Raw genomic sequence first — 26233 nt, 5'->3', positions numbered from 1 at the left:
TGGAAATCAAGCAAGAAACATGAGCATCATGAGATGGAAGACTAGAGTCTGATGGAAGACCCCTCATTTCTCCTCTCCTCTTTCTTCTAAAGCGGCCCCTACCCCTGCTGGAGGCTGCAGATCAGGCAAGAGATGGGAGCCAGAAGATGGAAAGCCATTCCTCTTCTTGGAGACATAGATTCCATGATACAGAAGGCACACAGACAGCGAAGATATTGGACTGCATGTGGTCAGTGGAAGGCCCCATCTTTACCTCTCCTCTTCCCTCAAGAGGCTAGAGATCAGGTGGGAGATGATGGCATAGCAGTAGAGAGTTCCAACCTATCTTTCTAACTTTATTACAATTACTATTACCCTCCCCAAGGTCTACTATCCAGCCAAATCAGCTTTCTCTTTGTTCCTCAAATATGGCATTCCGTTACCAACCTCCATGCCTTTGTACTGACCATTCCTTATCTCTGGCACACAGTAGGTGCTTAACAAATGTTTACTGATTGTTGACTGAATGTATTCCCTCTTCACCTCAGCCTCAGAGAATCTTTTACTTCCTTCAAAAAGTGAGTACTTACTTACTTCAAATACTTAAGGTAAGGAGGGGGGCAAAAAACCTAGTGGGGTTTTGTCTTTCAAAACAATTTTTTTATTAAATGACTTGCTCAGCTGAAGCACTCCCTTACATGTGAAATCTTTTTGAATGTTCTCAATTGTTTGCGTCCTTCCTCACTAAACATCCTGTATTTATTTATTTAGTTAGTTAGTTTTTTGGTGAGGCAATTGGAGTTAAGTGACTTGCCCAGGGTCACACAGCTAGTAAGTGTTAAGTGTCTGAGGCTGGATTTGAACTCAGGTACTCCTGAATCCAAGGCTGGTGCTTTATCCACTGCACCACCTAGCTGCCCCAACACCCTGTATTTTTAACTATGCTGTAATTATTCTGTATGTACTTATATTGTAGGTATACAGTAGATAAACACCTTTAAGAGAATCTAAGTTTCTTAAGAACATGGATTGTCTCTGTTTTGGTCTTTGTATCCACAACACCTTGCACAATGCCTGACACTTAATAAGCACTTAATACTTATTAATCATCTGGACTTCCCCCCCTGCAATGAATGGACAACAAGGAATTTAGATGCCTACTTTAGAACACGTTTACTCTTTAGAATTAAGAGAAGAGAGCTCTACACTCCAGAGAGTATGCTAAATTACACTATCAGGTACTGAACTGGCCAAATTTGGGGGAGGGGGGGAGGGGGGATGGTACAAAAGAATGGCTCTAGAGCTCCCCCACGGGTGCACAGATGGAAATACCATGGTATGCCACACTTCTCAGAGATCCTACAAGACTTCTTTTCCATGCCAGAAGAAATAAGAATAAATGCCAAGGAAAGAAAGGGATTTCAAGAACTCACCACCCACCAACATGACAATTCAATGCAATGGCCAAGGGAATAGAACCCTTTCCCCCACACCTGAAAGGCAGAAAAAGCCAGGGCAACAACAGAATTTTGTGTTCTATATAAAGAATCAACCAATTAATGTTTTCTAAAGAAAAATTCATTCAAGTAAAAGACACACCTTTTAAGCTGGCGCGGCTCGAAGGTCTCCCTATGCTATTCCTCTGGTGCTTTGTTGACATACGTTTTATCTGTCGAGGTGTGCTAGGAGGAGAGGTGCCATAAAGGTTTTCAGTATTTGTTTCATCTGAAAATTCTTCTGGATCAGACTCAGAGTTTTTGCAACAAACAACATTTCCCAACTTGCATTCCTGCCTAAGAAAAAAAGGGGAAAAGAAGAATGTAAAATTTTGGTTAAAAATGATTTATTAATTTACAATTATAATCAACTGCTCTTCTATTCCTAGTCTTAACCTTTTTAAAAAGTCTCCTTTCATTTGTTATAATTCTTTCACAACAGTTTTCAACACCAAAAAGTAGAGTCAAAAATTCAACCTCTTGCTCTTCTTAGCAATGAAGTAACAGCAAATATCTGTCAGACACATAAGCAGAGAGGATTCAACATAAGGCTCATACACCAAAAATTTTAAGATATTTTCATAAAATATTTTAAAAACTAAAAAGAGGGTGCTTAAAGTTACATAATATAAATTAAAAGTAAAAATTTACTGTCAGTGAGCTAGTGTCAAACCTAAGTAATAAGACAAGTACAGTCCTGCCTGATATTTCAAAGTCTGTCTTCATACTTTTCCTGAAAAAAAAATCCAGAGCTGAAATTAAAAGACTACTTTACAAAGCTCAACATACTAGTTATCAGAAAAAAAACACACAAAAAACAAACCTGCCCCCCTGCAAAAAAATCCATGCTCATATCCAGTGTCCTACTTCCTTTCTCCCCTGTGCTTATGTATGGATATATTCAAATACTTAGGGAACACAAGGGGGGAGACCCAGGTTTTTTGTCTTTCAAAACAATTTCATATTAAAGTCTTGCTTAAGGTCACATTGTTGGTAAGTGGCATTGCCAGAGAGAGGATTCAAAATAAAGCCCTGACTCCGAATCCAAGCCTCTTTCCATTGCTCCATTAAGCTCTCCTGGAACATGGATTTTTAAACTTTTTTTGGAGTCATGCATGTACTCCTGTGGTAGTCTGACTCCCTTTCAGAACAATGTTTTTAGATGTATAAAATTAAATCGACATGATACAAAGCAAATTTATAGTGAAATAGTTATCAAAATAACAAAAACTTCATGAATCCCAGGTTAAGAACTCCTGATCTAGAAACAAGTTTTGTTACTACATATCTGACTTTGTAGGCCTTTCTAATTCTTTAAGTATTTCTGAGATACTATAACAAATTTGGTCATTTTTAAGGTCTTTGATAAAATTAAGGGGAAATTTTAAAATACAAAACTGATACCAAAATATAGTATAACACTGATAATTGTTTTCTCAAAATCATATGTAATTAGGCTCCAACTCATTTTAATTTTGATTTTTCAAGTATAATTATAAAATCCCAGAATTGCAAAGAACTTTTAAAGTCATCAAATCTAACTTTTACCTGAAATATGAATTCCCTTTACAATATCTCTGGCCAACCCATTTTTGACAACAAAGTACACAAGAAGGCAAAAACAAGTTCCCAGAAGACACAGGAGTAGACAGGAGGAAGCTAACTCATCTGAGAAGCAGCCTATATAATTTTTTATATAATTTTTCTTCCTATATAAAGGAACGAAAAACACTGCAACTTTTTATTTTAATTACCAGTGCATTCCTATCAGGAAGTCAGGAAGTCACATCTTTCTGAGTTTCAATCTGGCCTCAGATACTTCCTAACTTAGCTATGTGACCCTGGGCAAGTCACTCCAGTATCTTTGCAAAGAAAATAGGGTTGCAAAGATTCACACAACTTAAGAAGAGAAAACAATAGTGTATATTCACTGGCTGCCCCCATTCCTGAAATGTTCTTCCTGGATCCTCTCTGGCTTCTGGCTTCCCAGACTTCCTTTAGGTCCCAGATAAAATCCCATCATCTACAAAATCTGAAGGACAATAGCTTTTAGATAGACAATTCAGAAATAGGTATCAATACTGGACCTCTCATTTCACTAGCATAGGAAACCTTACAAGATATATTAAATGGCTTGCTCCAGATCACAAGTAACAAATACTAAAGTCAGGATTTGAACACAAGTCCCCTGGTTCAAGACTAGCTTTCTATCATAGGGATTAGGGATTGGCAAACTTATTCTGTAAAGGACCAAAAAGTAAATATTTTAGGCTTTGTGAGTCAAAAGACAAAAATCAAGCCAATTATGTTGGCCCTTATATAAGCAGAGAAAAAAATTTCCACAAAATTTTGATGAAATTAATAATTAATAATAATAACAGACCACAATATTTTTGTAATACAGGCCTATGTATAAGAATGGAATTTTGGAGTAGGATAACATTTTGCTTCATTAGGGTTGTCAGCATTTCTCATGAACAAAACTGAAGGCAAATGTTCATCTGTTAATACCAATCTGTAATGTGATTTTACATATTTCATGTTTGAAAATATCTTTTTGCATATGATTTTAATTCAGCATATTCTTAACTTAGAAGCCATTTAGAGAATTATATCGCACTCTTCTTTTGGTATTTCATCATATCCTTACACTGCAGATTAATCATATCCAATTGAAAGGTAAGTGGTAATGCCTCAATTGCACAGTTAAATTAATTCTAAAATATAGTAATTCCTTTTGCACTTGCATTGAGATCTAAAAAAATGCTGCTGTGTGAGTTTAGAAATTTTATTTGTACCAATGTGGGAAATAGAGATTTCTATTCTTTTCTTAATTTCTGACAGCACAGAATTATGTAGAGCAGCCTGATATTACTTATCAGTCAAGCAACCTGAGTTACAACCAAACTGACTTTATTGTGATACAAATTTTGCACATAAATACTGTTTTGCCTTGTAATTTTAGTTTGAATTCATTAAGATACATTATCAAGCCTGCAGCAAAAGTTCATTTCCAAAGTAACTGTATTTGGAATAACAGCGGCTGAAAGTAGTTCTTGTTCAGAAATTTCAATCCTGGCCTGGAACTCAAAAAAAATAGTAATAAAACTTTTTTTTCTCCTCTTCTTGTTTTGACATGATGTGAATAAACTGGTAATTAAAATAAAATGTTGTGGTATGGCAATATGGGCAGCACTTTAACTGCTAAGGTATAACTGCATCACTGTCACAACTACTGAAGTCTGCACTTGTCTGAAAGCAGTCATAGACAATACTCAAATGAATAAATGTGGCTGTATCCCAATATAACTTTATTTTAAAATGTAAAAACCATTCTTAGTTCTTGGGCCATAGGGTACACCATGCTGTCTCTTTTGTGACAAATGTTCATTACAAAAAAGATTGCAATAAAATGTAATATATCACAATAAAAACAACAATACTTTCAAAAATCAAATCTTTTCAAATTTTTAACTTATAAATTGTGGCAATCCACAAAGTATTAATAACATTTTGTGCTTCTATGGCATCCAATGCCCAAACACGTAGATTTATCTTTATATGTCTGTGTATATGGATATGGATGGATGTGTCTGTATCTACAGAGTCCACGGTAATTCCCTCTTTAGAACAGAAGCTCCCTGAGAGCAAGGGCTGTTTCAATTTTGATTTGCATACCCCTCTAAGCTCTAAATTCACTGGCTGGCACAGATTAGAGGCTCCATCAATACTTGTTGACTTAACTATAGGCAACATTTGCCACTGCGGACTCCTCTTCTTGTATACCTTCTCCTCTCTGGATTTCTTGTACACTATTCTCTCCAGCTCCCCTCCAGAGCTGTTGTTTCTACAGCTCCTAGTCGGGCTCATTAACCACATTAAAACCCTTAACCATCTGGGTTTTAGGTTCCCAAGATTCTGTCCCACACACACATGCCCCAAACACACATTCTCACATACTCTCTCTCAACTCATCTGTTTGTAACAGATTTAATTATCATCATTAATGAGGGCTACTTCAAGATATTGTGCATTTTTGTGTATATATGTATACACATACTCACACAGCTACAGTCTCTTCCCTGAGGGAAAGTGACCAGTTATCTATCAAGCCTGACTCAGGACAATCTCCAGGTAGTTTAGGTTCTCTAATGAGAACAAAATGGGCAGCTAGATGGCACAGTGGATAGAGCACCAGCCCTGGATTCAGGAGTACCTGAGTTCAAATCTGGCCTCAGACACTTAACACTTACTAGCTGTGTGACCTTGGGCAAGTCACTTAACCCCAATTGCCTCACCAAAGAAAAAAAAGAAAAGAATCTAATGAGAATAAAATGAGACACTCATGGGTCATTTGCTTAACAAAAGGAAATTTAATTAACCAAAGTAAATGAAATATATTCAGCAAGGATAGGTATTAAGAAGTCCAAGTTGAGTTCGTTCAAATGAGTGCTCCCATAATGGTCCACCTGCTAAAAACCTGAAACGCCCACCATTGGGTCATCATACCAGCATTTGGTCAAAGGCAGTAAAGAGACTTCTAGAGTCCAAGTTTCATAACCACAGCATTATCCTGGCCTCCTCACTTTGCTTCACCCCACATATTTCCAATCAGTTGCCAGATCTTGCCATTTCTATTTCTACAACTCAAGTCGCTGAGCTGCCACCACCTTCATTCAGCTCATTACCTCTTGCATTATCCACTGTAATGGCCTTCTCATTGCTCCTCCTGCCTCAAGTCTCTCCCCACTCCAGTCCATTCTCTAGACATTGCTGACAAAATAATTTTCTCTAATCACATAAGTTCCTACACAAAGGTACCACATTTTGTGCATGCAAAACTCCAGATCTTAGAACAGCGCCACATAAAAAATGTAACTGGGATGTGTTTAACAAAATAAATAAAAATAGAATACAACAGAGACATTTGTGTTCTGTCTTGTTTTAAATCAACGTGTTGCTTTGAAGATATCTGCTTCTACTTACTTGAGTTTAATATCGCTGCCCTGTACCATCAACTCCAGTGTTTTCCGGTTACTTCCAGAATAACATAAGAAGTTGTTTGTTTATCCTGTTAAAACCCTTTACAAACTGGTCCTAATCAATCTTTCTAACTTCAGTGAATCTACCACCTAGGCAGATCAGCCTTTTCTCTGTGCATCTTAAGAAGACGTCACCCTCCCCTCTCCATGCTTCTACATGGAGTGTATTGTGTGCCTGGAATGCTCTCCCTCTTCACAGAATCCCTCTTCCCTTCAAATCACTGCTTAAGTAGCACTTTGTGAAGCCTTTCCTATATCTGCCTCAACTAATAGCTGAATAAAAATAGGAGGGGGACACTGATTTGAATATATTTGCATTTTTCATAACTTTATATATGTGCTAGTTTTCTTCTCCATTAGAAGAGTAAGGGTTATTTCAATTCTTTGTATTTATATTTCCAGAACCTATTGGGATTTACTATATTCTTCCTTACTGAATGAGAACTCAAGACTTTAAATTACAAAAGGACATGTGTGTGTGTCCATATACATATGCACGTATGAAAGATGAAAGAGTTCCATATAGCTAAATAGCAGATATTTTAAAAGAGTATTAATAAAGTCAGAATAATTGATGGTTTATGAAGAATGCAGAGGACAAAGGCTTTGTGAACTATGTTTGGCACAGGAAATAATCACAGTACTTACAAGATTGAAGGCTAAAAGGGACTTGGGGGGGAGGGGCAGCTAGATGGCACAATGGATAAAGCACCGGCCCTGGATTCAGGAGGACCTGAATTCAAATCCGGCCTCAGACCCTTGACACTTTCTAGCTGTGTGACCCTGGGCAAGTCACTTAACCCTCATTGCCCCAACAAAAAATAAATAAAAATAAAAATAAAATTTTTTAAAAGGGACATGCGGTCTAGTAGCCCAATCCCAACTTTTTGCAAATGAGGAAAGTGGCTTAGAGCCTCTGGCTCCAAAATCAGGGCCATCTCCACTAAATAAGTGAAAATAGGAATAAAATGGTGAGAAATAATCTGAATTTTAACCCTGGCATCTCTTATGTAATCTCTTACTCAGGATATTCAGTCAAGTATCCTACACTGTTAAGTGGTAGAGGTTAAGAGTTAAATTTCTTCTTGACACAAAGATGTATCTTATCATTGTTCTGTTTGAATGTTCCCTCTACTTTGAAAAAGATAAGTTGCCTAAGTATAGAATTTTCTTTAACCATTCTATTCCCATATGTAAACAAAACGATAAATTCACCTCATCATTTTGTTAAAACTCAACTTTTCTTTCCTTTGGCATCTTCAGGAAAAGAACTGTCTTTTTTCTAATGCCCATGTTTAAGAAATATAGACCAATAACCCTTTTCAAAATGTTTCCAAATTATTTTAATTAATAATTTAATTACTTTGATTATTTTGCTTTTATATAAAAGCAACATATTAAAACAGATGAAAACTGTCACAAATTATATAAACTACAGTATAATCATTTTGACTCATTAGGAATCACAGGTATCAAGGAAGTAAAAACACCATGTAATACTACCAAACAATTTGATTTATAATAGAAAGGTAATTTTATGATATGCACTCCATGTACATTGGGGGTGGGGGGGGAGGGCAGGGCAATGGAGATTAAGTGACTTGCCCAGGGTCACACAGCTAGTAAGTGTCAAGTGCCTGAGGTCGGATTTGAACTCAGGTCGTCCTGAATCCAGGGCCGGTGCTTTACCCACTGCGCCACCTAGCTGCCTCCTCCATGTACATTTAAAAAGCTAAAGCTATGTGTTTAATGTCTCTTTCTACAATGACATTTTCAGTCAAAAGGTACATTCACATTGTTTGAAATATTGTTGGTTCACATTCCAACATTAATAAGGTAATGGTATATCAAATAAATTTTTTTATAATAAGCAATTTTTATTTAAAGTTTTGAGTTCCAAATTCTATCCTTCCTTCCCTAACTCCCCTCTCCCTTCCCTAAAGCAGTAAGTAATCAATTATAGGTTCTACATGTGCAATTATGTAAAACATTACCATATTAGTCACTTTGTATAAGAAAACTTGAATAAGGGGGCAGCTAGGTGGCACAGTGGATAAAGCACCGACCCTGGATTCTGAAGGACCTGAGTTTAAATCCGGCCTTAGACACTTGACACTTACTAGCTGTGTGACCCTGGCAAGTCACTTAACCCTCACTGCCCAACCAAAAAAAGAAAAAAAAGAAAACTTGAATAAAAGAAAAAAATAAAGAGAAAAATAGCATGTGTTACATCAATATTATTAGTTCCTTCTTTGGATGTGGATAGTATGCTTCTTCTCTAGTCCTTTGGGATTGTTTTGGATCATTGTATTGCTGAGAATAGTTAAATCATTCACAATTCTTCATATTGTTGTCACTATGCACAATGTTCTCCTGGTTCTGTTCACTTCACTATGCATCAGTTCATGTAAGTCTTTCCAGGACTTTCTGATATCCATCCTGCTTGTCATTTCTTATAGCACAATCATATTCCATCACAATCATATACCACAGCTTGCTTAGCCATTCCCCAATTTATAAGCATTCCTTTGATTTCCAATTCTTAGCCACCACAAAAAAGAGCTGCTATAAATATTTTTATATACATAGGTCTTTTTCTCTTTTAGGGGATGTCTTTGGGATATAAACTTGGCAGTGGTATTATTGGGTCAAAAGGTATGCACAGTTTTGTTTTTCAGGGCAATGAGGGTTAACTGACTTGCCCAGGGTCACACAGCTAGTAAGTGTCAAGTGTCTGAGGTTAGATTTGAACTCAGGTCCTCTGGAATCCAGGGCTGGTGCTTTAACCACTGTGCCACCTAGATGCCCCCCCCAATATGCACACTTTTATAAACCTTTGGGCACAGTTCCAAATTGCTCTCCAGAATTGCTCACAACTCCACCAACAGTGGATTAAGGTCCCAGTTTTCCCACATCCCCTCCAACATCCAATATTTTCCTTTTTTGTTATATTTGCCATTCTGATAGGTGTGAGATGATACCTCAGAGTTGTTTTAATTTGCATTTCTCTGATCAATAGTGTCAAATCAATCTTAATACATGTGATAACTTTAGTGTTCGAACTAAAAGAGCAATGGAGTTATTTCAAAATGTATGTTATCCAATTTTAATTGCTAAAGAGTAAATTTTTCCAAAAGGTTGTAAAAATCTAAATGATGACTGATTATGAAAATAGAAAATAAGGGAAGAGAACAAAAGGGACCAATCTCTTATTAGGCTCCTACTATGTGTCAAGGCACTGTGCTAAGAGTTTTATAATTCTCATTTGATCTTCACAACAACCGAGGGTGGTGCTGTTATAATCCCCATTTTACAGTTGAAGAAACTGAGGCAAGCAGAGGTTAAGTGACTTACCCAGAGTCACAATTATTAAATATCTATAGCTGAATTTGACCTCAGATCTTCTTTAGTTAACTTCGTTAACTAGCTGCCTCCAGTAGCTCTATTGTTTAATTTACAAAAACAAATAAGTGACTTACCCAGAGTCACAATTATTAAATATCTATAGCTGAATTTGACCTCAGATCTTCTTTAGTTAACTTCATTAACTAGCTGCCTCCAGTAGCTCTATTGTTTAATTTACAAAAACAAATATGTTTGCTACATATAAGGATTCCATTGTAACCCATCAGAAAACTCAATTGTATCTTCTTATTTGGGGAGAGGGAAGTCTATTTGGTTTTATACATGTGATGTAGACCAAACCATGAGACCATAAAGATCTCTACAGGACCCACGTTAACATATTAACATCACCTATGTTGTAATGTATTTTTTTTCTAATTTAAAAAAGTCCCAATTACATTTTAATCAGTCACAAGTGCTGCCATGCAATCCTGTTTGATACCTCTAACCTAGATTATAAATAACTTTTAAATATTTTATAGTACCATTATTTTGAAGAACCATGGTCATCTATCTTCGATGCATTTTTTTTTTAAGTGAGGCAATTGGGGTTAAGTGATTTGCCCAGGGTCACACAGCTAGTAAGTGTTAAGTGTCTGAGGCCAGATTTGAACTCGGGTCCTCCTGAATCCAGGCCTGGTGCTCTATCCACCATCAATGCATTTTTTAAAACAGCATGAATCCATATAACTCCTGAAGTATTACTAAACATGGTGAACAATTTATGAACAAGAGAGCATTCTCTTCTCTGACCTAAGCTAATATTTGGGCACATAACTGCTACTGTTTTGGCACGTATAATATATATTACCTTGTATGTATATACAAATAGATATCTCTTGACTATAGATCATGCCAACAATATTGTAAGATTCTTGAAGATATGAAGCTTATAAAATCAGGGATAAAGAGCTATCTTTCAATTGTTGTTGTTCAGTCATTTGGTATATATACTGAGTAGTCTGACATTCCCTTCTCCAGCTCATTTTATAAAAGAGGAACTGAGGCAAACAAGGATAAGTCAGTTGCCCAGGGTCACACTGCTAGTAAGTATAACTGAGGCCAGATGAGTCTTCCTGACTCCAAGCCTGATACTCTATCAACTGTGCCACCTAGCTGCCCTTAGAGATCACCTAATTCAATCTACTCATTTCATAAAAAGGGAAACAGAGGCCCAAAAAAGTTGAGTGAATTGCCCAAGGTTAGACAAAATAGAAGAGACAGGAAATCAATTAAATTATCAAAAAACTATTTTACTGATAGAAAAAAAACAAAAACAAAATTCATTTGAAGAACAAAAGTTCAAGAATATCAAAGGAACTAATGGAAAAAATGTAAAGGAAAGGGGTTTAGCAGTACCAGATCTCAAATTATATTTTAAGGCAGTAATTATCAAAACTATCCAGTGCTGGCTAAGAAACAGAAAAGTAGATCAGTGCAACAGAGTAAACATACAATTTACAGCAGCAAATGAATATAGTAACCTCGTGCCTGACAAGTGTAAAGACTTAAGTTGTTGGAACAAAAATTCATCATTTGGTAAAAATTGTTGGGAAAGCAGTACAGCAGAAATTGGGCATGGACCAATCTTCTTAAGACCATTTACCAAGATAAGGTCAAAATGGATACATTACCTAGATATAAAGGGAGATATTAAAAGAAAATTTGAAGAACATGGAACATGGTGAACAATTTATGAACAAACAAGAGATAAAGAGCATTATGAGATGTAAAATGGATAATTTTTATTACACTGAATTTAAAAGGTTTTTGTACAAATAAAACAAATGTAGCCAAGATCACAAGGAAATCAGAAAACTGGGAAAAGACAGTTCTTCAGATAAAGACACTCAGTTCCTCAGATAAAGGTCTCATAGCTCAAATATATAAAGAAATATATAAATATATAAAAATATATAAATCAAATCTGTAAGAATATGAGTCATTCCCCAACTGATAAAAGGTAAATGGATATAAACAGTTTTCTTTTGAAGAAATCAAAACAATTTATAGAAATGTTCTAAATCATTATTGATTAGAGAATTGCAAATTAAAACATCAATGAGATATCATTTTTTACCTATCAGATTGGCTAAAATGATAGAAGGGAAAAGTAGCAAATGTTGGAGGGGATGTGGGGTGAATCTGTGAGCTGATCCAACTCTTTTGGAGAATTATGCCCAAAGAGTTATTAAACTGCCTATATCTTTTGACCCAGAAGTACCACTATTAAGTCTGTTTCCCAAGATGATTAGGGAAAAAGAAAAAGAATCTTATGTTCTAAAATATTTATAGTAGCTCTCTTTGTGGTGGCAAAGAACTGGAAATTGCAGGGATGCCCATCAATTGGGGAACGGCTAAACAAATCATGGTTATATGCTCATGCAGAATTCTAGTATGCTGTAAGAAATGATGAGCTCAATGATTTTGAAAAACATGAAAAGACTTCCACAAGATAATGAAAAGCAAAATGAGCTTAACCAAGACAATGTTGTATATAGTAACAGAAATACTGTTTTAAGGACAACTCTGAGTGACCAAGCCATTCTTTTATAAATAACTAAATTAACTTCCAAGATCCTATGAAGGAAGGTGCTATTTGCATCCAGAGGGAGAACACACATACGTTTTAAAAATCTATACACATATGTTTATCTATACAAATATATACATACTGTGTATGTACATATTTGTGTCTAATACTAGACATCTCCAGGGTAGGGAAAGAAGAAAGTCACATGATAACTTTCTTGTCTATTTCAAATAAATAGCAAGTTGTCCATAATAGATCTGCAATTTCAAGTGTAATTCCCTTTTTTTCTATTCTACTTAGTTATGGAAATGCTTTTTATTTCTTAAGCTCCAAATAAAAAGTTCAGAGGTCAAAAAGTTCAAAAGTGGGGCAGCTAGGTGGCGCAGTGGATAGAGCACCAGCCCTGGACTCAGGAGTACCTGAGTTCAAATCCGGCCTCAGACACTTAACACTTACTAGCTGTGTGACCCTGGGCAAGTCACTTAACCCCACTAAAAAAAAGCCTCACTAAAAAAAAAAAGTTCAAAAGTTCTTAAATTCAGAATAAAATAAAATAATAAAAAAGGTCTATATCTGAATTCTGATTACTAGCACTATAATACTGAACAAGCCACTTTCCTATGGGCCTAGATTCATCAATAAAATGGAAAGCCTCTTTAAGGTATCTCTTGCAAATCTAAATATTATGAAACTCAGCTGACTAAGTCCTTTCAACAGAGTCCATTAATTCTTCACTATCACTCCATTTAGACTAAAAGTGCTTTTTGTTTGTTTGTTTGTTTTTAGCAACAAACATTTATTTTCCATTTACATGTAAGGGTAGTTTTCAACATTCATTAACATAAGATTTAGAGTTCCAAATTTTTCTCCCTCCCTCTCTCTCTTTCCTACCCCCCTCCACAAGATTGCAATCAGGTTATATATGTACAATCCACAAGTGTTCTTTTTATCAGTTCTTTCTATAGGGGTGCATTAGTAAGCTTCCTCATTAGTTCCTTGGGATTGTCTTGGATCATTGCACTGCTGAGAGTAGTTAAGTCATTCACAATTACTCATTGAACAATACTGCTGTCACTATGCACAATGTCCTCTCAGCTCTGCTCACTTCAAAAAGTGCTTTTTAAATGAGCTTAATTATGTATAAAATCGTCACGGTTAGCTGTCACACCAATTTTTTAAAATTTGGCTAGTATATTAAAAAGTACTCAAGGGTCACCATTGGAAAAATAGTTATGCTTTTCCTTTGACGCTGTTGTGTGTTAACAAAACAACGGTGTCTCACATGACAGCAGTGGATTTCATTTTAAGAATTTTACATACAGGATAAACTGAAGATAATAATCTCTGAGATTATCTTCAGATCTAGCTAGGGAGATGAGGAAAGGCTTCTGGCAGAAAGAAGGGAGGCCCTGAGCTGTGAAATCCTAGAAAAGAGGGATTGGTGTTGCCTATCTTTCTATCTTCAGGGCTCAGTACAGAGTTCTGATACCCAGCAGGTACTTAAGAAATGCTTACTGTTGTTGATTTGAGGGAAGCCAGCAGATAAGAGGTGAGTCAATGGAAATTTCCAGACAGCTGCTATGTCAAATAAAAGGATTCATCTCTTGTAAAGTGGAGATGATAAGTAATGATACCTATAAAAACCCATCTATTTTTCTAAAGATCATTTTCTTTTGTTTTTTTTTGTTTGTTTTGTTATGGTGGGGCAATGAGGGCTGTGATTTGCCCAGAGTCACACAGCTAGTAAATGTCACAAAGGAATAAGATGTAGGAAACAATGCTTAAAAACATGTAATGAAAATGCAATCAGGAGGCAGCTAGGTGGCACAGTGGATAAAGCACTGTCCCTGGATTCAGGAGGACCTGAGTACAAATCCGGCCTCAGACACTGGACAATTACTAGCTGTATGACCCTGGGCAAGTCACTTAACCCCAATTGCCCCACCCAAAAAAAAATACAGTCAGAACTATAGAATTTTACAACTTAAAGGGAGTTTGGAGATCTCTTCATCTGAGAAAGGTTGAATGATTTGCTCAAGGAATTAAATTACTCTCTTTTTAAAATGTTGTGATTATACTTTAGCAACATCCTCAAACACAAATAAGCAGACTACAGAATTAGTTCCCAAATGACACCATCTCTCCAAGCTATTTACAAAACTATGGGCTGCTAAAATAATATAAATTTAAACAAAATAATAATACTGTATTTGCTCTTTTTCCCCTTTTAATTTCCACACTTAAAATTTTTTGTTTAATATATTGTTTTTTCTTTTCTTTTAAAATGGTCACAAAGGATGCATTGTGTGGAATTCTTCAAAGAAAAATTTCAAAATTATACAATTTGCAATAAAACAAGCAAAATTGCTAAAACTATAAAGGGACACCAGAGACAACAGATGGTATTAGAAGACCGAATAAACAATATCTTCTAACACTTTTGGCAGTTCTTCATGTTCTCATTGTAGAACTATTTCTATCTACTATTGGAAAAATAATCATCAGAAATGTGTTACCTAATATTTTCACTTGATTAACACCACCCAAAAAGTCTGGCCATTACTAGTTCTGTATCATCTCATTAAACTAATAGGATATACTTGATGCCATCCATATTATCTGTACACTGTAAAATTTAATTTTAAGGAATGTTTCTAAATCTTTCATTGTATCTATCATACATCACATATCCACAACTGGAAGGGGCCTCAGGGGTCATCTAATTCAACCCTTCTCATTTTACACATGAGGAAACTGAGGCAGCAGGATGCTAAAATGACTAGGCCATTTAGTGCCACTGAGAACTCATGTGTATTACAATCATCAGAAAGAGAAGCTGAACTCATCCTCTGAACCAGGAAGACCTGAGAGCTTCAGCACACACTGATGGTGTGAGAACAGAGAAGTTGCTTAACTACCAGGCAATGCTCTAAGATTTTAAGTTTCAGAGAAAGGGGTAGACCTACATTAGTGGAGGGAGTTCCCTTCCCTGGAATTCCATGTATTTTCACTGGCTAACCTTCATTCCTGAAACACTCTCCCTCCTCATGGTCTCCTCTGAGGTCCTCACTAAAATCCCACCTACTGCAAGGAACCTTTCCCAATCCTTCCTTAATGCTAGGGCCTGGCCTATAACTTGTTTGTACAGAGCTGTTTGTGTGCTGTTTCCCCATCAGACTGTGAGCTCCTTCAAAGCAGGGGCTGGTTTTTGTTCGTTTTTTACATTCCAGATACTTAGCACAGAAGCTCAACAAGTGCTTGTTTACTTGGGAGATCCCTGTGCCAACAACACTACAGGTACAGTCTCTAACTCTGTAGCCCGAAGTACGAAGCTAATGTTCTTTCCACTACACTACACTGCCTCCCTAACACAGTAATCTCTTTTTTCCAGCGGACATTTTTCCTCATCAACCATTCCATTAATTCATTATATAAGAATATCCCTACTCGTACAAATCATGTTTTAGAGGCAGTGGAAAAGCATTCGACTGAGGCTGAAAGTCTCTGTTCTGTCTGTAAGGGGCTAAAATTCTAGCTATACTATCTAAAATCTAATGAGTGGTCGCCAATAAATTATAAGCTTTAGCAAGAGTATTTAAGTGTTTAAGTATTTATTAAAGAGCATTAGGATCAGAGAGAAAGGTAAAAATCTAACTATTTCTAAGAGACCCCATCATCTGACCCGCCATGGCGAGGTCAGGAACCAAAAGAGGAAAAAGCCCCCTCCGCCAGCGTCCGCTTCCTACTTCTTGTCCTCCTCCCAGAAATGGGAGGCTCCTCAAGTTGACTGGCTGGTAGCTTTGATAGACAGTACCCACGAGCAAATGTCAGGAAGTGACGCCAAGGAACTGACCACCTGGCTTGCCCTCAGAGGCATTCTCCTCATGGCGGAGCTTTCCTACAGTAGCTCTCCAGCAGGAGGCGTCATTCCAATCATTACAGTCATGTATTAGCTTGTAAGCCTGGACCTAAGTTTCTCAATTTGTTCATCTATAAAATGGGCACATGATACATGTGCTTCCTACCTCACAAGATTGTTGTACTTCATCAATATTAAAGCACTATGTAAATGTCAGTTGCTACTATTAACAAAGAAGATAATAATCAACCAAATATTTATTAAGTCCCTGCTATGTACCAAGCACCATGCTAGGCACTGGAAATACCAATACAAAACTGAGTCAGTCCCTTCCTTCAAACAATTTATACACCAAGGGGAGGATAGAGAGTTCACAGATTAGGAAACCAGGAAAATACAAAATAGATATCAAGTATTCTTGCCCATGTTTTCCTGTAAATCATCCCCCAAAGAGGGAGGGAGGAAGGAAGGAAAATAAGGCAGAGAAGGAAGGGAAGGACCTACACAGAATTTTTGAAAATGTAGATAATGCTCCATCTCTGGCAATTATAGAAAGGAAACATAAAGTTGTGTGTGTATATTACACGTGTGTGTCAATTGATCATCTATAGATCTCAGATAGGAATAGACATAGGAACTAAACATGATTTCACTGATATAAGAAACTCCCTCTCAAAGCAAGTTTAGCACCTTCTCTGTAACCTACAGTATTAAAAAGTTTCATAGAGCACTGAGAGTTTAAGTGATTTGAACCCAGTTCTTCTGGCTCTAAAGACAGCAATTTATTCACTGTCAAGATGTCTCTAGTTTGCAATCGAAAAGTATTCTATTATTGCTATTGTATACAACCATTATTACTTAGCTAAACAGAAATGTTTTCAATGCATACTTCTAATCTCACCACAAATTTTTTGAATCAGGGACTTCTTTTTCTTCTAACAAAAAACCCACAATAAATATTCAATAAAAACTGGTTGAAGATAACTTAATTAGGTCTTAACTAAGCTACCTGAGGACAAGGACTGTCTTGTCTTTTTTTGTATCTCCAGCACTTAGCAGTGTCATGGCAGGCACTGGTAGTAAATGTTTACTGACTGACTGACTCTGCCACTGCCAAGTAGCTGGATGAACTGCTAAGACAACAAGCAAGATATATTTTCTCTCAATAATGAATCATGTGGGTTGGAATTTGGCTGTAACGGCAAGTGGTCGGCTGCTACAGCTGCTGGGCCAGCGCCAGCCCAGTAGGATGATCCCTCTCCAGCAGGCGTCCACTCTCCAGAGGGGTCCACACCAGGAGGGCTGGGGCCACCTGTGGAGGACACTGACCTTCTCCGTCTCGTTCCCCAGGGTGGCAGTCAGCATGCTGAATGCCTACCTGAAATCGAGGGAGCATCACAAACGGCCGGAATTCGTCCCCTACCGGCACCTCCTCATTTGGACCGAACCCCTCCCGTGGGGAGATGGAAACCATACTCTGTTTCATAACCATCGTATCCTCTCCCAACCGGTTATGAGGATGGGTAAAGAAAACTTGGACCGTACTAATCAAGCACTGGGGGACCACAACAGCTGATGGACCATCCTTTCCTCTGTATGTGGATCAGAAAATTATATGGGACCTTAAGTTAACCGGCATCACACAGTGACAAATATGCTGACCTTTTATCATTGTGCTTGTGATTGGGAAGGCTTAAATAAATAATTCTTACCTTAGACCGTGGGGAAAAAAAAATCATCTGATTATCATATAAATCTGGATTACATAAATAACCAAGGAATGTAAGTAGATGTCAGAAAATGAACAGCTTAACTGTAAGTGTAATTTTTTCTTCTGAATATCCAGCTCTGATGGCCAAGCCAAAGGACTGTGATAGTGGACCACACATGTCCAAGATTAGAAAAACCGACAATTTATAGAACTTTCTATATAGTATTAAGTTTTTTTTTAAAACCTAATTTTTTTGTTTGTTTTTGTATTTTTTTTTTCTGGGGCAATGGGGGTTAAGTGACTTGCCCAGGGTCACACAGCTAGTGTCCCAGATCTGCGGTGGTATTTGAACTCAGGTCCTCCTGAATCCAGGCTGGTGCTTTATCCACTGTATCACCTGCTGCCCAAAAACCTAATTTTTAACAAAATGAATTCTACAGCTGGTGTTCTAGACTAAAAGAAAAAAAAAAAGGTTTATGCTCTTATTACAATATTAATTTTAAAAATCTCCAATCTTTCCTATGTGCTTTTGCTTATCATTCAACCAGTGCTAATAATTTTTTATTAGTTGAACTATATTCACTTTATGTTTCACAAAAGCAAATAGTGAGTAAAACTATTTAGAAGAAAATCAAGTTAATTCATTTATCCTGTAAACTAAAAACAATGTAACAAGTCCAAGAAGCCTGTTACAAGAGGAAGGCAAATTCATGTGGGAACTCCTCATACCAAGAAGTCCAGCAATGCAGGGAAAGCCCTGGTATTTAAGTTACAGGAAAAAGGGAAGTCAGAGGGGAGAGGGAAAGAACTAATCCGCTCCAGAAGGGGAGAGGCAATGACAAAAGGAGCATTCTTTTCCCTTGGTAAACTCTAGATCATGAATATAGGGTGGTCTGTTTATCTAAAAGGGTCCCAGCTGCACGTCAGGGCCTCCTTAATTCTCTCTGTCCAGTGTGTCTGGAAAATGTGGCAACTCAAGAAGACAAAGTTAGGGGGCTCCTTAACATTTATAAACACAAGAAAGCTTGGATCAAAATTCATTAATACATAAGTTCAAGACATGTTCATTTTCCAAAGCAAGATACTATTCCAATTTATCAATACCAATTTTTATCTTAAAAAATAAAACTTAACAGTATTACTTAGAAAGCACTAATTGTGCTTTAAGTTTAATTTAATTGCATATACATACACAGTGCAACTAGGTGGAGTTCTGGAGTCAGGAAAATCTGAGTTCAAATGCGACCTCAGACACTTCATAGCTATGGGACCCTGGGCCAGTCACTTAACCCAGTTTGCTTCAGTTACCTCATCTGTCAAATGAGCTGGAGACGAAAATGTAAAACCACTTCAGTATCTTTGCCAAGAAAGCCCCAAACTGGGTCACAAAAAGTTAGATACATCTTGAAAACAATTGAACAGCAACAAAAATATACATACCTGGAGAGAAGCACACAAACTATAACAACTTTTTTTGTTCCCTGTAACTACCTTAAAAAAAAAAAAAGACTTCCACTTTAAAGCAGCCAGTTTCAATCTCACCTATAGATTATCTATTTATAAAGTCATTTGAATCATGTCTGAACTTTGTTCATTTTACAGGAATGTGGGTAATCTTTCCTTCTAAATTTAGTAAACTGACATTACATAAAAACAATCCCATAACAAGAAAGCAAACCCTGATAGAAAAGTAGAGCAGATGTGAATGCCCTTCCTTCCCCTGATCCTCCTCCCTCTCCCAAAGAAGTCTCATTGATTCTATCTATTGCAGTATCTCTTACATCTTTCCCTCCACTAACACGAAACTATCCGGGTGTAGAGCCTCATCATCTCTCACCTAGACTATCTCTGTGCCTCAAGCCTCCTCTCTTTCCAAACCACTTTCCACTTAACTGTTAAACAGATATTCCTAAAGTACAGGACTGCCCCTGATCAAGGAACTACAGATAATCACAATTACCTCAAAGATCAAATACAATCTCCATTGCTTATTTTTAAATTCTTCCACCATCAGACCCTACGGATGACAGAGGGAATAAGTTTTTTAAAATGAGATGGAATAAAATTATTTTTAAGGGCTCCTTCTTCATGTGAGACAGAAATGAAGGAGAAGATAGTAGAGGAAGGCACCTGAGTGACATGAGCTTAGAAAAGGGGAGAAGAGAGAGCTCCTGCTATCGGCCTCACTTTTTTCAGTGAAATATGAGGCAAAGTTCTCAGCTGAGAGAGTGAGGGGAGGATGAACCAAGGGAGGTTTGAGTGATGAAAAAGGTTAGGAAAGTCAATGTGAGAAATGGAGAGTGAACCAGTTAGGGAAGTAAATGCACCACCTTGGCAGAATTAGGGCTCAGCTGAGATCACATAACATAAATATGTAGTGGACCCAGGCAGCACACTTTCATTCTTTCCCCTATAGTTTCATTAAGCAGCAAGTGAGTAGGAGAGTAGGCAGCAGATATTTAGAGTAATGCAAGGGTGAGACTTGGCAGAGTAAGATCCACATCGGAAAAAGGGGGCCAGTGACTCCAGAGAAGAGGGCAGAGCAAAGTGGAAGTGGTTCCCTAAAGCAATCAAGAAGGGCAAGGGGGAAAAGGACACTTGACACAGGACTCATGGCTCCAGAAAATATGGAGGGGGAGAACTGAAGGTCATGATAAGCTTGAAGCACAAATTTAGGGTCAGGGGGTGCAAAGCAGAGAAAAGTGCAAAGACAACCGACTGTAATCTGACAGGCAGTTACGAGTTCATGAATGTGGAAGTGAAATTCTTGTGGGTGAGGGCAAGAATCAGTGATACCATCTCCGTATGTAGTTGAAATGGGGTGAAGGAGTAGGTTATAGGAAATGAGTAAATTGAGGAATTAAAAAATAACGATATTTGAGGGAATATTGATATTTATGTTGAAATAACCTAGTATGAGGACAAGAGCTAGAGAGGAGAAAAAACCTGGGTGAGCCAAGGACAGACCTCATGGAAGCAAGGAAAGTTTCGTGGAGGTCAGAAGACAACAGCCGCAAGAATCTTCACTGGGTAGTCAATAAGGACTGAATAAATCTCAAAGGAGATATTACTGATGGGACAATGGGGAGCCAGGTCAGGAAGTGGCAATGGGAAACAAGTCATATTCAAAATTATCCACCATGATAGGAGCATGAGTAAAAGTGAAAGCAGTGCTGAAAAGGATGGCCAGGGAAGCAGTGTTATCAGAAAGGAGCCAGGTCTCCAGGAGTACAAGACGGAAATAGGGAGAAAGGAAACAATTTAAGATAAAACCTAGTTTGTTACTTATGAAGTAGGCATTCTGGAGAGCACTGTAGGAGCGGGACATTGTTGGGATCAGGTTGAGAAAAGAGAGAATAAGGGAGTAGTCAGTGGGAGAAGGAAAATCAGCTTTGAACAAGGAGTTAATAATCACCAAGGAAAATGACAGGGTAAGGGGCATGTTAATCATCAAGGAATGAATTCAAGTAGGTTATTATTGTCTATAGGGGTTCAGCCTGGGGTGGAAGTGTCCCAGAGCATCAAGTAGCTGTGTATAGCTGGAAAAGGGGAGAGTTGGGGACACAGGACGTCCGTGGAATGAACACTCAAGTTACCCATTCTTAGGAAGCTCCCCTCCTTCCCTGGCAGGTTTAACTTAAATACAATCTCTTTCAAGAAGTCTGTCTTGAGGGCATCTAGGTGGCACAGTGAATTAAGCACTGGCCCTGGATTCAGGAAGATCTGAGTTCAAATATAGCCTCAGACACTTGACACTAGCTGTGTGACCCTGGGCAAGTCACTTAGCCCTCATTGCCCCACCAAAAAAAAAAAAAAAAAAGATTAAGAAGTCTGTCTTGATCCCCTAAGTTGCTACTGCAAATGTTTTATATTTCTGTTCAAGTTTATTTACAATGAAAAAACCCAACTTCTTAAGAGGAGACTTAAATTTTTGTCTTTGTATCCCCATCACTGGCACAAACGTTTTTAAAAAATTAACTGAATTGGGGGGCAGCTAGATGGCGCAGTGGATAGAGCACCGGCCCTGGAGTCAGGAGGACCTGAGTTCAAATCTAGCCTCAGACACTTAACACTCACTAGCTGTGTGACCCTGGGCAAGTAAGTCACTTAACCCCAATTGCCTCACTAAAAAAAAAAAAAAAATTTAACTGAATTGGTACATAAATCACTTCAACCTTCCAGCTCATGTACTTTTTTCACTTTTTATTAGAGTTAACCTGAAAAGAAGTCAAAAACAACATTCCATGTAAGCAGTGAAGCCTCGGGCTCAGGTACCACTATCCCTGCTCCAGCCCAAGCCTTGGTTTCATTCTCTGTACTCACACAACGGGAGGGGAGCAAGGCTGAAAGTAGGAAAAGGAAAGGAAACACTGATCACCAGAATCCCTTGCCTAAATATATACCAGTTAGGCTCAGCTCCTTCTTTGAGTCTTCAAACCCTCTCCCCTTTTATTTTTCTTTCCAAAAAAGCTTTAAAAAAAACAAACACAACCCACCTGGCTCCTAAATAAGTTAGCAATTTGGTGCAAATTTCCCATATATTCTATTATTTTATTTACCAAGGCTAATTAGAGCAAAGAGATGCTTATCAGGTCTTTTGGAAGGGATTTAATTACAATTCAATGATAGAAAGGTGGCATTGTTCTATTAATAAAACAATCACCACCATACAATAAATATATTATGACTAGGTAAAAGTCACAGAATGTTTTCGATTAAATAAGCATATCTTTCAACATACAAATATCTTAGTCATAAATGTGAAATGAGAAAGGCTGTTTTTCTATTTAAAATCTAGTCCAGTAAGTATATATTAAGCACCTATTTTTGTGAGGCAATTAGGTATTACGTTAGGCAGAGAGCTGGACTTGGAGTCAGGAAGACCTAAGCTACACTCCTGCCTCACACCTCCTAGCTTTGCAAGTCACTTAACCTTTCTGAGCCCCCGTTTCCTCATGGACTAAAAAACATTTAAGGTCCTTTTTAGCTCTCAATTTGGGATCCTAGGGGAAAAGACACAATACTGGATGCAAGGAAATTCTTGTTGTACCTGGAAGATATGATACTCAGACAGATAAGCACGTATAATTTGAGGAAAAGAAAGGGAACACTGACAAAAAGGGGAATCAAAAAAGGATTCCAAATAGATTATTTCACTCAAGTCACCATAATAATCTACCATAATGGGTCATGTATTTAACAGAGTTTTCACTTTCGTCTTTTTTCTTTCTTTTCTTTTCTTTTCTTTTTTTTGCAGGGCAATGAGGGTTAAGTGACTTGCCCAGGGTCATACAGCTAGTAAGTGTCAAGCGTCTGAGGTTGTATTTGAACTCAGGTCCTCCTGAATCCAGGGACAGTGCTTTATCCACCGTGGCACCTAGCTGCCAATTTTTTCTCTCTTTTTTTTCCACTTTCCTTTTCGTATTCACTTACTACATAGAACTGAAGAGCTGACCATCTTGGAACACACAAATCTCTCTCCTCTGAACTTTTAGATCACTTACTGTACAAACTTCAACATTTTACACAACTGTTTACTGCCTTGCATTATCATGAAATAGTTTAGGCATAGCCCAGTTTTACTGATCAAACTCCTCGAAGGTAGAAGCTAAGCTCTCATACAGTAAATGATCAATAAATATTAGCTAAATGAATGTGGTTTTCCAGATGAGGCAGGAAACAGTTCCATTATCTTCCAGCCTCCTCAGACTGCATCTGGAGTGCAATGTTTATCTGGGGTCACAATTTAGGGAGGTTAACCAGGATGGAGGAAGAGTCACAAGTTTTGCTCAAAGAACAATGAATATATCTATTCAGTCACAAATGAAGACAACTTGAGGGTGGGGGAGTAAAGAAAAAGAACGAGATAGCTATCTTCAAGTATTTGAAAGTCTATTAAGGAGAGGATTTAAAATTGTTCAGCTTGATGCCAGAGGGCAGAATTAAGAGCAATGGGGAGAAGCTTCAAAGAGGGAAATTTAGATGAGGTAAGGTAACACTACAGAACAGTTAGAGTAATATGAGAGTGGCTGCCTTAATCACTCAACCAGGCAAGCATGACTTAAGCACTGCCACTAGGCCCTGGAGATACAAAGACCCAAAAAAAAAAAAAAAAAAAAAGGAAAGAAAAACCTTCTCTCAAGAAACTTACACTCTACCAGGATAGAAAACATGTACTTAAAAACATATATACTGGGGTAGCTAGGTGGCACAGTGGATAGAGCACCAGCCCTGGAGTCAGGAGGACCTGAGTTCAAATCCGGCCTCAGACACTTAACACTTACTAGCTGTGTGACCCTGGGCAAGTCACTTAACCCCAATTGCCTCACTTAAAAAAAAAAACAAAACAAAAAACATATATGCTACATAAGTATACACAGAATAAACAGAAAATAGGCACTAACAGTTGAGATCAGGAAAAGCTAGGAGAAGGTACCTGAAATAAGCCCTGAAGGAAACTGGATATTCAGAAGAAGTAGAAATAGTAGGTTCCTATTCATTGTTGGTCTTCAAACAAAAGCTGGACAACCACTTGCTGGATATGCTGTAGTGGGGATTCTTTTTCATGTACAAGTTAAATGAGATAAGCTCTAAGGTCCCATCAAACTGATATGCTGTGTTTCTTTGAAAGAATGAAACATCTGATCCATCACTAAATTCCATATATACACCTCACTTGCTTCCATCTCCATAATGCTGCTTTATACTTATACCACTGCTGTCACTAAGAAAACCCCCCTGCCTATCATATTCTTCCTTTAAATTCAAGAATCACCTACTCAGTTACTAACTCATACTGACCTCTCCTTAACATTTTACCTTTGTTAAGATTTAATGCTGGGGCAGCTAGGTGGCGCAGTAGATAGAGCGCCGGCCCTGGAGTCAGGAGTACCTGGGTTCAAATTTGACCTCAGACCCTTGTGGGCAAGTCACTTAACTCCAACTGCCCCCTCCCCCCCCCACACACACACAAAGCTTTAATGCTGAAAGTGGTCTTTGAAATCACCTCCTATGGTAAGCATTTCCTGATCCCTGTCTCCTTCCTTAAATTATACTGTATTTATTTATGTGTGTACATGTAAGTTCAACATAAGCATTTAGAACACAGGAGCAAATTTGTTTTACCTTTGTATTCCCCAGGACCCTGAACAGAACACTCATTACGTGCCAGGAATTAAGGATACACAGATACACACACACACACACACACACACACACACACACACACACACACACAAACAATCCCTGCCCTTAAGGATGATCTAATGAGAGTGACAACACATAAAAATACATTTATATATAAAAACACAAAGTAGAGGGAATGGCATTGTTGTTCAGGATGTCAATGGTGTCCAACTCTTTGTGACTCCATGGACCATAGCACTTAAGGTCCTTTTATCCATTACTATCTCTTGAAGTCTGTCCAAGTTCACATTCGTTGTTTCCATGACACTGCCTATCCATCTCATCCTCTGCCATCTCCTTTTCCTTTTGCCTTCAATCTTTCTCAACATTAGGGTCTTTTCCAGTGAGTCCCATCTTCTCATTATGTGGCCAAAGTATTTAAGCTTCAGCTTTAGTATTTGACCTTTCAGTGAATAGCCTGAATTTATTTCCTTATATATTTGACTGAGTTGATCTCCTTACTGTCCAAGAACTCTCCAAAGTCTTCTCCAGCATCACAATTCAAAAGTGTGGATTCTGCAACACTTCAGCACTCTCACAGCCATACCTTGCTACTGGGAAAACCTATAAGAACCACTGTTGGCAAAGTGATGTTTCTGCTTTTTAGTATGCTGTCCAGATTTGCCATAAGCTTTCCTTCCAAGGAGCAAGTCATGGCTGCAGTCGCTGTCTGCACTGATCTTTGAGTCCAAGAATACAAACTCTGACATTGCTTCCATTTCTTCTCCCTCTATTTGCCAGGAAGTGATAGAACCAGTTGCCAAGATTTCAGGATTTGTTTTGGTTTTGTTTTGGTTTTTTATGTTAAGCTTCAAGCCAGCTTTTACTTTCCTCTTTCACCCTTATTAAGAAGCTTCTTAATTCCTCTTCATTTTCTGTCATCAGAATAGTATCATCTGCATATCTGAGACTGTTGATATTTCTCCCAGCAACCTTAATTCTGGCTTTTGATTCATCCAGTCTGGCATTTGCCATGATGTACTTGGCATATAAGTTAAATAAATAAGGTGAAAATGTAAAACC

At 37.7% G+C, this 26233-nt stretch overlaps 1 protein-coding gene across 6 annotated transcripts in view; it reads right to left on the bottom strand.

Annotated features, from left to right (window-relative positions):
- The window catches only part of MAP3K4 (mitogen-activated protein kinase kinase kinase 4), a 155623-nt gene that overhangs the window by 109518 nt on the left and 19872 nt on the right, over positions 1 to 26233 (bottom strand). For all 6 annotated transcript variants that reach the window (XM_044003012.1, XM_044003014.1, XM_044003015.1 and 3 more), the window contains exon 2: positions 1579 to 1772. In XM_044003012.1, the coding sequence (XP_043858947.1) occupies positions 1579 to 1772 (194 nt within the window). The remainder of the gene's footprint in view (positions 1 to 1578; positions 1773 to 26233) is intronic.

This window comes from Dromiciops gliroides, chromosome 4, assembly GCF_019393635.1.
Source record: "Dromiciops gliroides isolate mDroGli1 chromosome 4, mDroGli1.pri, whole genome shotgun sequence".
Taxonomy (NCBI): Eukaryota; Metazoa; Chordata; class Mammalia; order Microbiotheria; family Microbiotheriidae; genus Dromiciops; species Dromiciops gliroides.
Note: the sequence above shows the minus strand (reverse complement) of the source record. Positions and strands in the feature narration are given on the sequence as shown.